General features: G+C 36.7%; 4 protein-coding genes across 4 annotated transcripts; 2 read left to right on the top strand and 2 right to left on the bottom strand.

Moving 5' to 3' along the window:
* Positions 1-39: 39 nt before the first annotated feature.
* LOC130653652 (integrase/recombinase xerD homolog) lies at positions 40-1,563 on the bottom strand. The gene is made up of 4 exons (XM_057456174.1): positions 731-1,563; positions 507-565; positions 386-453; positions 40-129 (listed from the first exon to the last, which is right to left on the bottom strand). Exons 1-4 carry the CDS (start codon positions 1,561-1,563, stop codon positions 40-42), a joined length of 1,050 nt encoding a protein of 349 aa, XP_057312157.1.
* A 2-nt stretch (positions 1,564-1,565) lies between these two features.
* On the bottom strand, positions 1,566-2,969 carry LOC130653651 (uncharacterized). Its single transcript, XM_057456173.1, has one exon. It carries the CDS (start codon positions 2,967-2,969, stop codon positions 1,566-1,568), a length of 1,404 nt encoding a protein of 467 aa, XP_057312156.1.
* A 6,359-nt stretch (positions 2,970-9,328) lies between these two features.
* On the top strand, positions 9,329-10,585 carry LOC130655134 (uncharacterized). Its single transcript, XM_057457834.1, has 2 exons — positions 9,329-9,430; positions 10,047-10,585. The coding sequence occupies exons 1-2, from the start codon at positions 9,380-9,382 to the stop codon at positions 10,467-10,469; spliced, it is 474 nt and encodes a 157-aa protein (XP_057313817.1). The 5' UTR covers positions 9,329-9,379; the 3' UTR covers positions 10,470-10,585.
* Positions 10,586-12,194: 1,609 nt separating this feature from the next.
* LOC130655133 (high mobility group-T protein-like) lies at positions 12,195-15,232 on the top strand. The gene is made up of 2 exons (XM_057457833.1): positions 12,195-12,717; positions 14,750-15,232. Exons 1-2 carry the CDS (start codon positions 12,395-12,397, stop codon positions 14,952-14,954), a joined length of 528 nt encoding a protein of 175 aa, XP_057313816.1. The 5' UTR covers positions 12,195-12,394; the 3' UTR covers positions 14,955-15,232.
* Positions 15,233-16,389: the final 1,157 nt, after the last annotated feature.

Genomic DNA, 16,389 nt, shown 5'->3' with positions numbered 1-16,389 from the left:
TTCTCATGCATGAAGGATATTGTTTCTCTTCCACTTCAATCATGAAGGTACACTGCACTTCACTATAAACCGATAATCACATATGGTGTCTTCTGCACCCAATAAACATGTGTTATCAATAATCATGAGCTAAAGGTGGAATGCACAAGCTGGTCCAGTATTGGCCCAGCGTGTGCTACCACATAATAATAATATCCGGATTCATAAAAGGGTGTGCCTCACCGTAATGATAATAAGTGATAATAATATCAAGTAATAATAAGATACACAAGCCTCACACACGCATCTGTCCAAATGTTATATGGCTGACGTAGGAAGCCCGACATCCCCAAATTTCCCCAAATTAGTGTGGGTATTGGAGGAAAAAGTCAGTCATTAAGAGTACCGGCTTATATGCGTCAACAACATACATACATACAAAGGAGCCTAGATACACGTAAAACTGTACAATAGCTATAAAAAGCAAATAACAGTCTATGGCCAAAATAAACACAAAGTCATAATACTTGACATATATAAAATCCATATTACAACACGAATTGTGTATGTAACCACAGGACCTAGTCTAGTAATTATAATACAATAAATAACAAAGATCACTCTGTAAATTTAAATGGATCGAATGTCCCACAACTTAGGCACGTCATTGAGGTTGGCCATTTTAGAACACCACTGTGTTAACACTTTATTGAGAAGATGGATATATCGACGATAACAGTCGCTGGACCACCTGCCTAAGATCTTAATGGCAGAGTCTGGAATACCGCAAGATGCTGCGGCAGAGGCCCCACCAATCCTGAAGCTATGCGTATTGAGATTGGGCCCATTTACACTAATTTTTACAAAGGCAGAAACTAACTTCCTAGTAACAAATTCGCCGTTGGAGAGAACAAACCAAGGACCCTGATGAGTACCTCTGTACACAAGAAATTGAGAGAAAGCTTTGACAGGACACAAATCACCCTTAATCCTCCCAAACCTAATTTGAAATGTTTTCCTAAAGGGATCGGTTTTAGAACTTTTGATAGTCATATAAAGAGTATTGTTGCAAGGTGAGAAGCTAAACTCGGATGGGGACAAGTGAATATTGGGATCAAAATAGGTTTTGGAGGGGCAAACATATTCCGAAACTCTTAACAGACCAAAAAAGGCAAACAAAATAAGGCATCGCCACATAGCTTTGTCACAAAATGAAAAACATGAATTGTTGATAAATCTTAGCATTTCGTGTAGGTGGGAGGGCATGATTGGCAGTCTCTGGCGGCTTACAACATTCTCAGTTCGCCGAATACCCCTCATTACGTAGTACAATTTTCCCATGTCAGATATCTTTTCGGAAAATCCACAGATTAGACTTTGGTACTGTATCCCACACAAGTACACCTTAATAGTAGCATATTTGACCCGCGTTGACATAAAAGTGACATAGAGCTGAAGGTGGGATTCAATGAGCGGAAACATCCGGATAGAGGCGTGGTGGCAAAACATTCTGTAGGATGAAAGTCCAGAACGGTAGGTAAGTCTGGTGTTTGGTGATAAAGCAGCATCGAAGAGGTAATTCATTGTCACACTAAGCATTCGGAGATTGACGAGGGGATAGGAGTAGGAAGCTCTTCGGCGTATGGGCACTGCTCTTTGAACTTTGCGACCTGTAAACGCGAAAGTAGGTCTGCATAAATGTTAGAAGTGCCACAAATGTGGCGCATCAGCAAATTTATGTTGTGATTTGCTGTAAAATAAAACAACAAGCGAACAAGTTTCATGATGTGCTCACATTTGCACGAACCAGTACTCCATATGCGGACAATGGCCTCGTTGTCTGTAAAAATGATAACCTGGGTATCAGACCACTTCTCACCCCACGAATGTACCGCTATAACAACCGCAAGCAACTCAAGAAAGGTAATGCTGTAATTGTTGGTGTTGGAAAAAGGGATGGAAAACCATTTCCCATTGTAAAAACCGCCTAAACCACTCATGGAAGCATCTGTAAACATGTTTAAACTTTCTGATGTGAGGAATGATGTTTGGATGACCGCCATCCCGTTCCAACTGGGTAAAAAATTCAGCCACCACTCAATGTCCTTGCGGGATTCCGATGTAACGGAAATGTGATGGTAAAGGCTACTTACAGTAGTAGAAAGGTCAATTAACCGGCGCAGAAAAATGCGACCAGATTTGACAACTTTGCATGCAAAAGACAACAATCCTATGAGTGATAGTAGCTCCTTTTTTGTGCATTTTTTCTTTCCTTTCCACACTCTTAACAAGGACAAAATAGCATCAAATTTGTCCTGAGGTAAACGTATAACGAATTCACTGGTATCAATTTCAATGCCTAAATAGGTCAGGACGCGAGATGGACCAACAATTTTTTTCGGTGCTAAAGGAACTCCTAGGCAGTTAAAGACCTGCTGGATTAAATTGATGATATTTTGGCAGGCGGCTTTTGAGGAATTACCTGTAATAAAGTCATCGAGATAATGAAGTAGCTGCCGAATGGAAGCAAGGTACTGAAGAATCCAGTGAAGTAGGTCCGCAAAGTGATTAAAAGTAAACGGTGACGACCGTCCACCGAAGGGAAGAACAACATCAAAAAAATATCTTCCCTGCCATTTGTAACCAAGGAGGTACCAGTCATCCGGGTGAACTGGGCATAACCGGAAGGCATGTTTGATATCAAGTTTGGCAAGAAAGCAGTCTCTGCCGAGTTCACGTACCATATCAATGGCCTCGTCAAATGATGAATATGTAACTGAATAAGAGTCCTTAGAAATGCCATCGTTAACCGAGAATCCTTGTGGTGATGAGAGGTCTAAAATTACCCGGATGGAACCATCTTTTTTAGGCGCTGCACCCAAAGGGGAGCAATGAAAACTAGGAAGAGGAGGACAATCAAAAGGGCCTACGGTATGCCCTCTATTCAACTCCTTTAAAATAGCTTCATCGACTTTGCTTGCATGTACCATAGAGGATTTGTTGTTGGAAGTTGATGGGAAAAGTTGTCCATGTTGGTACCCAAGTTTAAACCCATGGCTAAAGCCAGAAAGGATAAAGTTGACTAAGACCCGATTGGGATGTGAAACTAATAAATTGCCCAATAATAAGACATTTACAGGAGTGAAAACAAAGGACTTAATCGGAAAAAAATTATTGGGTACCTGGCTGAGAGGGCCTAAATGAGCAACGGTGCCCTGGGTGGTTTTTAGAGCAATGGGGGCACTTGTGTGGAAAGGGACATGGATTGGAACATGACATGCCTCTATTGAACCGCCAGCACACCCTGGGAGTTGATGGAAATCGAACCTGGTGGAAGCTGCTTGCGGGAAGATGCTGGGAAGCATTCCGAAACGCGGGGCCTAACCCACCTGTACTGGAAGACCGGGGGCAATTCGTAGCAAAATGTCCTTGCTGACCACAACTAAAACATGCGTAAGAAGTTCTTGTGGAGGTGGAGGAGGTGTATGACTTAGTTAACAATGGAGCCCCTCTCAAGTGTTGCGTAACGAGCAAATCGTCAAGTTGGTCCCATCTCCGCAGAGAATCATTAGCTAACTGCAGCCGATGCAGTTTGTCGAAGGCACACACAGCGGAGAAGACGTATTGGTTGGCAAACTGGGTGACTAGAGTTTGATAGGTGACCAGCTGTGTGGCAAGATGGGGATAAAAATAAATAAGGCAACGTAGATAGTTGCTCCATGCAAGGCACCAGGAGGCAAAGTCCTTAATCCGAGACCTACCCGAGACATTCCTGCTTAGCGAGAGTCGGGGGACTCCATCTGCAGTTCTGACATTGAGGTCGTACTCACCCTCGTCATCGGGGACAAACGACGAATTTAAGGATGGTGGGAGGAGTAGTTCCAAATTAACATACTCCAAACGCTTAATTTTCTCCAAAACAGCCTTAGGTACGGCGGGCAGCGAAGGTACAGAACAGTGGGAAGACAACAAAGGGGCCTCAATGCGCACAGCTTCATCTGTAGGCTGAGGAACCGCAACAGCATCCGCGCCATCTTGATCAAGAATTGGGTCCAAAGAGCCGGCGGGCCGAACACAAGAGCGCGAGGACAACAAAGATGGCGCAGTGTAATGGTGCCCCAAAGACGTGGTTGGGGCAGTTGAATTCAAATGGTTTAATTGGTTAGCCTCTACTTGGCTACGAATTTCCGTGCGGACAAAATCAAATAGGTCCTTTTTTAAATTGTCAAAAGTAGTATTTTTTCGTTTGAACAGGACTCGTTTAGTCGAGGCTTTGTGAACTTTAGACGAAGGTATGGTTTTGTGCAAAGGAATTTCCTCACCAGAGGCATTGCTGATGTCGGCATCGTCAGAGGATAATTCAGTGACCACGTGTTGCTGGGGAAGGTCGCTATCTCCAATACGTGTTGCACTGGTAAAATGAGCCATCAAAAGCTCAACAATATTTAGAAGAGATTTCCCTCTGGTGTGGATGTTTAAGGAGTTTGCCAGTAGAAGGAGCGCTTCCTTGCCCATAGAGGCCCACTGTTCAGCTGTGCGCATGTGAGCTTTAATCTTCAACAACCTCAGTTCTTTATGGCTAAAATTGGACTGACCCATGTGTCATGTATTTATTGACTTGTATTATTAAGCGAGGCAAAACAGATGCATGTTGACCTGGGGCAACTGAGACAATGCTCTAAGCAGATATAATCCAACATGGCTACCTATTAACTGAATCAGAAGTGCCTTATTCTTAACCTTATTAGAGGTACAGTACTAGGTCAGAGCCAGAGTGGTATCCATCATTATAAAAACAGCTAGAAGGTATACTGAAGTCACCACAATTAACATGAGCTAAATATTCATTTAGCTCCATTTTTGTTTATTCTACTCCCACTCATTGCGACTGAAGAATAACTACACTTGATTTTCAGTAAATTAGGCCATTATCACTAACATAATAATAATTGAAACAAATGGAAGATCATATTAAAAAGAAGTCCAGAAGTTCTCTCTCCCACACCACACAGCAGGCAATAAGTCAGCCCTCCCCTCGGTTTTGTAAAGAGAGATGTTCTGCGAAGGTTCTAGCAATTGAGACTCCTGTACAATTTTGCTTCATGTTAAACTGTGCCTGCGACAAGCATTCTCAAAGCATGTCACCGGCAACTTCTGCGATATACAACCTAATGATGCCCAAACCTAGTGAATTCATCTCGAAACATAAAAACTCAGTTGGGAGTAAACTATTAAGTCAACAAAGTTCACCATCATGAAGGTATGACATTACAGCTTTATTGCCGATGTAAAAAAAATCTAATTTTAAGGGCCGGAAAATTATATAAAACTAGTCAAAATAAGGCCCATGGAAAAATCCACTTAGCCAGGGGTATAATGGAAAAGAGAACCATAACTTCAATTTTTTTAACATCTGCAAAGATACACAATACACAATTATTATTTTCTCAAAAATTTCAAAAAACACCTAGCTTTTATTCTGTAGAGCTTCAAATGCTGATGAAGAAAATGTATAGGATTGTGTACTTTTGACAAACGATTACAGAAATATTGTGAAATGTTTTTTGATGACGTCATTAACCTGTTTATTTCAAAACAGAATTGAGGACCCAAGTTTGAGAAACTTACCTAAATTGGTCATAGGTGGTCCCTAGTTACCCACGCAGTGAAAAATCATTGATGTCACAACCTCGTTTCCAAGTTATCTGGCCTCAAAGTTCTAAGTGCATTGTAATTGTTTCAGTAATTTAATATAGGATATTGACGTTAAAGTAGTGTTATTGACGTCGCGCCGTAACGTCAGAAAATTTAACATATTAGAAATGCATTTTTCGGTTACTTCAAAGAAAACTGGCGTATTATTATATAGATGCAACTTATGTGTACTTTTCACAGTTAGGGACAACTGCAAATTAGACTATTCCAACTAAATAGGCTATGATAGACAAATTAGGCGAAATTTATCTCCTAACTAGTCTATCAACATTAAATTTGCTTATTACATCCTTTTGGTCCGTGGTCACACCGATCTTTAAGGTTAAATATGATCTAACAAACCTCCCTCAGATGTAGAAGTATTATTTTCCAAAATGTTATGGTACGTTTTGAAGATATTGCTTTTAATTTGTTTTGCTGCTAATCCGCATGCGCACAACATTTTTTCCGATGTGTTTTAAAAAACCGCCGAAATAGACTATTTTGATTTAAAAAAAGATGGCGCATGGATAGGCTATGATGTCCTAATTACGCTATCATGGACAAAATAAGCTACCTGAACACTCTCGCCCCGAACCTTGTTCTAGTCGATTGGAAACGAGTTTGGTTGGTGGGCACGTTCACATGTATATACAACTTTTATATCCGCCATGCAAATTCTATGAAATTTGACCTAAGCAAAGCTGACTAAGTCAGCAAGTAGTACAGGAAAAAAACGTCTTTTCTCATTAATAAACTCTTATAAAAGTGTGATGTTTAACTACCTCCTCCGATCGCTAAATAAGCTGCGATGGAGTGTTAGTTTTCCTGAATTATCGTAAAGGTGTATTGCGCCTTTAATTTCAAAAATCTGTGAAACTTCTAAAACCAGCTAAAGATTTGTAAAAAACCATAAATTCCAACTTATAGAAAATAGGTAAAAATAATCTTCATACATCAGCAGAAAGGGAGAAAAGAGCATGCGATCAGATGTTTCTATGTCAACAAAACGAAACAAAATGTGAATGTTTATTTTCTTCTTTTATTTCAACGGAAGGCCGAATTTTCGGCCCTCGTCTCCACGAGTTTAAAGCCCGCCGGTTTTCTGTAGTACCGCCGTTTTGAGAAATTTTCTGCCTCCAACACACTGTGATAAATGGGTACTTTTAAATTAATAAAACAGAGGAGCAATTTGTACTAACTGAACATACATTGTGAAGTTGCTTCATACTTATACATACTTAATTAAAAAATGATGCTCGCACAGTTTTCTCTTTTTGGGTCAAATATATAATGCTTCTTTAACTTTTTAAACCCATCCCCACTTTTCGCAATGTTTACACACCAATGAGTAGCGCGGGAAAACAGTTTGATACACGCAGCTCAACCTTTCCCTTTTGAATGACACCTTAGCTCCAATTATTCGTATGCTTCAAATCCGTTCTTAATTGTAATTTGTTTTGTTTCCACGTGGGATGAAAGTTATTACAGACTAGTTCTGTATATGCCAACACTGTGTGTCAAACACCAGGTTACCTCTATGACTGACCTTTATGACCTGTATGACTTCAGTAGCTGGAAAGATTAGTCACTCTCGATACGTCATTGGTGTACCTCTTCAACTGTTGTCTGAAACTGTGATCAAGTTGAGGGAAAAGGTTAAGCAATTCGATCTGATTTATAGATTATTCTTAACTTAAGCAAAAAGTCCCTTCTAGTTCTTAAATAAAACACAATTTATAACATCTGGCTAATAAAAATGGAATGTATAATATTAGACCGTTTCCAAAAAATAAAGAAACTTGTAAAATGTAAAAGTAAGAATTTTTTTTACACATGCCTCGCATCAATCAATAGAAATCGTAGACGAACATCGAGCAGGTTATCCTGACAAACAACGGAACTCACATCATTTTAAATTATGTATAAAAGACGAAAATGCATTATTTCTTTTTTCTTGTATATATGTGGATAAAAGTCTCTTTGCTGTGTTAAAGTTCCCTCTTATAGACTCCCTCAAAATTAACAAACTTAATAAAAAAGCTTTTTAGTGAAATGATGTGGGAATTTTAGAAACCTTTATTAGTTAGCCGTTTGCTTGGTTTCTCGTTAAAATGTGTAGTGGCCTCATTTTTAAAGTATAATTTATTGTAGCTTGCTTTATGGGTTTGAAACGTACGACGTTTTTTAAAATGTTTAATCATAGACATCTATGTTATAATACCCGTATACGTCCGTCCGTCCGTCCGTCCGTCCGTCCGTCCGTCCGTCTGTCACGCAAAATGGTAGCTTAGCTGCACAGGTAGCGAGACGCACGCAATGTGGTATAAAAAGGACGGGCGAACCCGTGGATTTTTCCACGGGCTAACGACTAGTATAATAATATCTCTATGTTTAAATCATAGTCGCAAGAAACTATGTGACTATGGTTTAAAGTACTTTCTAGGTTTGCATCAAACGACACATATACAAAATGGTTTAAAAATCCGTTTTTTTCCTAATAAAGCGTTTAATTTTCTCTATTATAAGTTCAAAACGACAAATTCTTTCTATCGCGATCGAAAGTTTTATATGGATTATATACATTTTTTAAAACGATTGTTATGTTAGCAACAAAAACAAAATCCCTTTTCTAAAAACAGAGTGCAGTTTGCGCGGCAAAAGTGGAACTCCATGATGACTGGCAAATCTTCTTCGAGTTATCACAGAAAAGTTAAAGCCAATATTCTTCCTGAAGCATTAATGGTAATTAATAAATCAATCTTTTTCAACAAAAAGGATTTGATTTAAAAAAAATGAAGAAGAAAGGGTTTATTTTATACTTCTCATAAGGAACCTTTTTGATGTGAAGTCATTTTTGTAGCAATGACGTTTCGGTTTTCTTATCTATTTTGAACTCTAACTAAATAACCGAAAATCAATTAGGCATCCGTCTACCCATGTAAAGGATTCTGTTTCTAACATAAAAAGCGTTTATTAGCTTTCACTTTCGATAAGGCACGTTGTAACGAAACCTCCTCAAACGCAAATACAAATGAAATTCTGCTGACACAGGGAAATTCGAAAAGTTTGAATAACTCCCCGACGGCACGTGTTTGCTGAAATTTTGATATGAAACTATTTTCTTTAATACCTTTTATAATTTTATGGGTAACTATGGGTAATCAAACTCATTTACTGACTACAAAATATCTTAAAGTAAACAACATGATAGCATCAACGAAAATAAATAAAAACAAACATTAATTAATACGTAGGTTACTATACTATAAATCTTATAAGCTTTTTTGTAATTTTCTTTTACTCCGCTGTTTTACAGACCTAGTTGATTTCACTCATGAAAGAAATTCTCAACCACTGACACCGTGTCGTATCAGACTATTATAGAACTATTTTAAAAATACCATCCCAGCTTGATACTCAACTTTTGTTTTATAAAATCTCCTTCACTCGTATCAATGTAAAATAAACATATAAAGTGGTCTTATTCGTGAAGAAAGGCTGGCACCAAAACTGGGAATTAGCACTTCTATTAAAAAGTTTATGCAAACAAGGATAATCATGAAGATGTAATCAAAGAAGAATTTGTAATAATCTGTTGACGTACACACCGTAGGTCATTTAAATTACATAATCATAACAAGCTCTATAAAGACAACGGAATAGCAGCAATAGACATCTCAATTAAGCCGCGTTGTCAATCAGGATGGTTGAGTTGAAAATTATCATATGTTGCTTCGTAGTATTCTTCGCACAGGTAGAATTGTATTTTTTTATTAGCCTGACAATTCAGGACAGGCAAACAACGCTGTTTCGAGGATTTTTAGTTTTTTACATTTTAAAAAAACTTAGAGACACGAAGTTAACCGGTAAAATCGTCCAGCAAGGATCTCCGAATATTTAAGTTAGTTTACACGAGTCTTTCGAACTCGTCTGGTTTTCCTAAGTTAAAAGGATACCTGTTTTTCTTCCTTGCTTTCGCTATTGCCCTGTATTTTTTACGCTCTTTTTTATTTCTCTCATCAGGAATAACAAAGAGGTAAAAAAGTGATGAGTTTAGTTCACTAGACTAAGGTCAAAATTGTTAAAACAAATTATTAAAACAATGCCATTTCTTTTACCGTTTCGAAATTCCCAGTTCTCTGTTTTAATATGTTTCAAACATGTTTGTGGGATGGGTCACCCACTTGTTTGTGGGTCACTTGTTTCATGTAGCTCATTCTGAAATTCGAGCACTGATTCCCTCGGTACGGTTACTGACCTAAAACATTGAGGAGGAAAGTGAAAATTAAATGTCTGTTCTTAGAAAATATTACCAGGTATTTCCTTGTTACTGAATGCTAAAATTACATATAATTTGTTTCTCTTTTTAGCAATTGGAAGCATGGCCAATGCGAAAATGTAAATATAATTCCCTTGGCGAAGTGAGAAAGGATTTTCACGATTCCTTACATAATCGATTGATAGTGGAGTATGAGAATGGAACTCTTGGGCAAACAGAAGTGCTAGATTACAAAAAGCCCTCCGATAACTCTGTGGCATGTCCAATAAAGTTTAGAGAAGAATATGATAATGATCGTATTCCTCGTAGAATGTACCACCTAGATTTGTTGAATGCCACTGAAAATGCATGCCATTGTCAGGCTGTATATCGCAAAATCATATACGTTAAGTTAAAAAAGTTGTGCGACGAAAAGTTGAAACAAACTATATTTGAAATTCGTACTGTAAAAATGATTGTTGGTTACGATGCAATATCTACAGAAAAATGTAAAAATGCTACAATGAAGCAATAGACAAATAGGTTTATTTATTTGTTATTATTGTGTATAATTTTTTTATTGTTTATTTTGTTATTTATACATTAATTAATTTATTTGTTCATATTTATTTTTAAAGGAAGAGAAAACTAAAGAAAGGCATATAATTTGTAATCAATTACTCTTTCGCTACCATAGCAAGCTCTTGCAAACGTGAGATTGTACAACCTCGTTCCCAGGGCATTTTGCCTTGTTGATAAGTTGATAGTAATAACCGTAATAACGGCGCAGGGGCCACAAGACCCTGGGGATGAGGTTGAAGATTGTACAATCAAGCCTGTATCTGTATATACCGGATACATAAACAAAAGAAAAGTACAATTAGGAAGGTTTTCACGGGAAGGCTTTCCAACTTATGCTAAATTCACACTGAAAAAATTTTTGCGACGCGGCGCGTTTCCACTATATATAGTAGCCGCTAATTGACGTATACTCACTTTCGGTTTTCAGCATGAAGCTGCGGCAAGTTTGGATTGATTCCAAACTTTCCGCAACGTAATGAGCATTTTTCATTGTTATGCTGGAATCACCTGTTTCTTTCTATTATATACAAAATTAAAAAGAAGTATTTAATACAGTTGAACCCATGTAATTTGAACTCCTATAATTCGAAAAAGTCATATAAATCGAACGAATTCTCCTGTCGCGTCCGAGTTTACTTAAAATCCTTATAAGAAAACACCTATTTTTATTTATCGAACTCATGCAATTCGAAAAATCATGTAAATCGATCAGTTTTTCTTGCTTCTTCTTCTTCTTTTTCTTCTTTTTCTTCTTTTTCTTCTTCTTCTTCTTCTTCTTCTTCTTCTTCTTCTTCTTCTTCTTCTTCTTCTTCTTCTTCTTCTTCTTCTTCTTCTTCTTCTTCTTCTTCTTCTTCTTCTTCTTCTTCTTCTTCTTCTTCTTCTTCTTCTTCTTCTTCTTCTTCTTCTTCTTCTTCTTCTTCTTCTTCTTCTTCTTCTTCTTCTTCTTCTTCTTCTTCTTCTTCTTCGTCAAAACAGTGCTACACCACAGTGTAACATTCCATTTAAGGGGCTGTTCATATGGAGGCGGGCTGGCTTGGTTGACCGGGCTGGCTCGGCTGAGCGGGATCTCGCTGCTATTAAGAAACACATGAAAAAATAAAAATGTGTTCACATGATAACCGAGCCAGCCCGACTTGCCGAGATCTCGCTTGTTTGTACCGAAATCTCAGTCAGGCGGGATCTCGCTGTTCTTAAGAAACGCATATAAAAATAAAAATGTGTTCATATGACAGGCGAGCCAGCCCTCCTATGCGAGATGAAATTAAAAATAAATTTAAAAAAATTATCAATTATTTAAAGTTCGAAATATATTCTTTTGTCTTCATTGTTTATGAATCTTTTGTGAAATGTACTCAACTTTTCCATCCCGGCTGGCCGAGATGTAAAAAACTTCATATGAACACGAAATGAAAATCACCCCGCTAGCCGAGCCAGCCCGCCTCCATATGAACAGCCCCTAAATGAATAAAGCAACATTATTCGGCTTTCTAGAGTAACAGTTAAACGCGCGATAATAAAACACAAGGTCGCCTGTTCTGATACAGAACTGTACGAAATTATGTACGTGCGTAACTGTTAAGTTTGCATTAAACGGAAACAAAGTTTTGAGAAACATATAGACGTAAGAACTTAGACTTACCATCAGGAAGGTATAACATTACAGTTTTATTGCGTTTTGTGGTGTGGCGGAGCGTTCTGGCAGTCGAACCTGCGAGAAATCTGGGTTGGCTAGTACACTAAAATAAGACCACGTGTCAGTGAGCTTATTCATTGGTTTATAGCAACAGGTTTTGGGGAAGCGCCAAAATAATCTAACCTCATTCAACATTACGTTCGAGCAGGCCACAAAGAGATATAATTTTTTTTTATAATCTCAACATGCCTAAAAGGAAGGATCCCAACAAGCCTAAAGGCGTGAAATCTGCATATATATGTTTTACAGAGCATGAGAAAAAGGAATATGATAAAAAAGGTGAATCAATACCATTTGCTGAAATGTCAAAATTGTGTGGGGCGAAATGGAAGGAGATGACTGAAGATGATAAAGCCCCATTCTATAAGATATCGGACACTGACAGAAAACGTCACGAGAAAGAAATGGAGAGTTATATACCTCCAAGTGATAGTGATTCTGATGATGATAGGCAAAAAAAGAGAAAGAAAAAGAAGGAAAAAGATCCTAACGCACCAAAGAGAAATGTGTAAGCTACATGAGATGTTTTAATTTTTGTGTTTGTTGTTAAAGCTGTAGTTATAGTTACCCACCATACTATTCATATATAGTTATCTAAACAAAGAGCTCTGGTGTTGATATGACATGTCAATAATGGGGCCATGGTCAAATTTGTAGGTAGCTAGATGCTTTCAAAATGTTTAGGCAGAAGGAAGGTCTCAAGTTTCCTGTCCACACAACTTTGTAGAGCTATGTGGCAAATTATTTTTATTATTTATTATTATATATATTCATTAATTTGCTGGACCGGCATACAATACATTCCACTAGTATATAAGAGAAAACAAAAATCCCTGGGAAAGAAACTGCACAGTATCTATGTCACATGTATACAAACACAGAAATTTGATTGTTGTTCATCCAAAGATGAGTGCAGGACTTATTCCACATTTTCCCATCAAGTATTTGCTTTTTTGTAATTTTTTTGAAAATTACGAACATCCACCATACAAAGTTGTGTGTAAGCCCTTGCATCCAGAGACCATCTTTAAAAACAACTTAACTTCTGATTGATCGGCAGAGTAAAAATTTTTTTGAGAAAGATTTGGACAGGATTTCTTCATAGTTGTTATAATATAACACAAGAAAGCTCTATTTTATTTTAGAATATCATTTTTTGCAATCTAAACCAAAATAAAGTTGACAAGGCCTTTGTTGCTTAATTAGGGGAAAATCGTTAAAATGAGCATTAAATAAACTTTGATTCCAAAGCAATTGAAAGCTCTGACACTTTCAATTCGAGCTTCATTTTACAAATGTAAATTAATCCATTTTGTGATAGCTAAAAAAAAAGTTATTCTTCCTAAATAGGTGGCAGAAGCCTATATTTTTCTTCTATCTTTCTAACTTAAGTTTTTCCTTACTGTCAATTTCCACATAGGCCAGACCCCTACCCCTTACCATTGGCACCAAATAGCCCCAGGTGAAGCTAAAAGCTGCTTTTAACATTAAAGAGAATCAGGGAATATAACTTTTAACTTATATAAAATGTTTAGTCAATATAAGGATACATTTAGCCTAAATAATCTCCTTTAATCGAAACTACTTTGTGCTAAACATGTCAATAGAATAGAAAGCAAAGTTTCTTAACTGTTCCCTTTTTTTTTTGCTTTGCGAAACTTCTAAGAACACCATTCATGTTCTAACAAGATAGCAGTTTCTTTCAAAACTACTTTTCGTACATTTTTCTGTTTGTATACATTTTGTTTACCCATCTGTTGCTAGCTTCCCAGCCACCTAAGGCTTTGTATTAGTTTTAATAGTCTTTTATTTTCACGTTTTCTAGGCCATATATAAATCTTAAATAAGAAAATGAACCTCAAAAACCTCAATCTTATGAAAATTTAAATTTAATTTATGAAAATTTAAGTAAATCTCTAGCCTAAGTGTGATTCGATCCACTTTTAGGAGAACTTCGTGTTTTTGACAGATTTTCTATTTCTCTTTTTGTTGTCTACAGTGTTTCATCATCTTGCCCTTTCCCCATCCTCACTCCTGATAACAGGCAATGTTTTTATTTGCATTAAATTTAAAACTTTATGTTCAACATGTATTGATCAGTGTTTTGTGTGTCTTAATGTAAATATTTTAACTGAATTAAAAACCTGTACAAATATTTTAATGATATTAACCTCTTAGACTATGAACACATTGGGGTGGGGGTATAATGAAATATTTGCCTGTGATCATGTAACTCCACTATGTGCGAGTAAAAAAATTCAAATTTATTAAAAAAATATACCATTAAATAGTATTTTATTTTGTTTCTGCTAAATTTTAAGAAATCAATCGTAGTACTGTGTTTATGGGGGTAACTTGTCCGCTTGCTTTGTTTACCTCCATTTCTGGACTGTGATTCCATGTATGCAATTGTTTGAATATAGATTGAAAGCACTTTTTATCATATCTTTAATCCTGCAATTACTGCTACTGGTGCGTTTTGGGTCTTTTAAGGTTAAACTTTTTAATTTTTGTTGTGTACATATGTTTTTCCTTTTTAGCTCTGCATATTTCCATTTTGCTGCAGATAAACGACCGAAAATAAGGGAAGAATTTAGCGATTTAAGTATAACGGAAGTTGCATCGAAGATAGGCGAGGCTTGGAGAAACTTAGCTGCAGCAGATAAAATTCCATACGAAAAGTTAGCTGCGGAAGATAAAGAACGGTATTTAAGAGAAATGAAAGATTACAATGCGTCCAAATAGCGAATTTGCCTTTTAGCAATATAAATCTCTAAAGTGTGAAATGGTTTTTGCACGGATTTGTAAATATGGAAATAGCTATGTTTTTTAATATAGTGAGCAGTAATAATTTGCGAATGAAGTATAATTTCTTATCAGTGTTGGAATTTTACTGCTTGAAAACTCTCATTGTATTTATTGTACAATAGTTTAAATTTAATATGGCGTAAGTTGTAAAAAAACGCCTGGATTAATGTTTAACTGGTTTCATATTTAAATAAATTGAACTAATACTTTTAAAAGGTTTTTTAGATTTGCGTTCACTGTGTAAATTTTGAGCCTTCCATGCATACATTTTTTAAAAGCATCCGTAGGCTTAAATTTGGTCATTTTAAGCATATGCTTAGCATTATGTGAATCCTAACAAAATATGAAGTTTTTATGTTTTTTGTTTCGTGAGCGGTTTAAATGCAATCTGTATAAATTCTATTTTAACTGATTGAATTTGCCTAATTTGCTAAATAGAAGGGGGCTAAATAAATAATAGAATTTTTCAAATTAATGCATAATGTTAACTTCATCTGCTTCATCTTCATCTAACAGAAGAAGTTTTGTGTTCCATGCAACCTTCCAACTGGTCACAGAAAAGATGGACTTGTAGTGCATGGAACATACACAGCCCTTTTTGTAAAAAAGTATAATAGATATTTTTCAAACTAAACTTGGGGAGCAAAAATTAAAGCCGCAGCAAAAGAGGCATTAGGGTATTAAAAGCCGGAATTTTCACGAAACTATCATTTCTTTACTGGTATAAACTTGATCATTCGCAGGACCAAGCTCAATACTCAATAGCCTGCGGTAAAGTTATCTTTAAAATGCTCTTTTTACACCTGTTTTTCTCTTATAAGAATATCAGGCTGGGTTATAAAATTAAAACGAGTAGGTCCATTCTTAAGTACAATGAGGAATAACCAACCTGGTTATAATTTTGGTATTATGGTGTAGGCCAGAACAACTAGCTAGCTACAAAAGGTCATCTATCTGTGCCCTACGCAGGTGATTTTTAGTAGATGCTGCAAAAGTCGACTCGTAAGATCAAAAAAGAGATTGCGTCCTTGAAAATTTCTGAAGATCCCAACCATGATCATGGATCATGCATAAACGGTATTCCTGGCGCTTCTAAGCAAACGGCAGTGTATAAAGTGCATGAGCAGTGAGACGTAAAATTAGGGATAGGATAAGTTTCAAATAATTCACAAGGGTTTAAAACATCACTGTGATATAACGTCTTGTTATTGTATTAAACTCCAAGAAGTAAAGAGAGTGAGTATATATGTGATGTCAGAAAACGGCAGCCAGAATTCTATTTAGGTTATGAAAGACAAAAAATCTCGGTATGGGACTCATCTAAAGGTCATTGCAGATGTAGAACCCTGTTGCATTACTGGCCCCAATTTCT

The sequence above is a fragment of the Hydractinia symbiolongicarpus genome, chromosome 8, assembly GCF_029227915.1.
Source record: "Hydractinia symbiolongicarpus strain clone_291-10 chromosome 8, HSymV2.1, whole genome shotgun sequence".
Lineage (NCBI taxonomy): Eukaryota > Metazoa > Cnidaria > Hydrozoa > Anthoathecata > Hydractiniidae > Hydractinia > Hydractinia symbiolongicarpus.
This window is presented reverse-complemented; position numbering and strand designations above follow the sequence as displayed.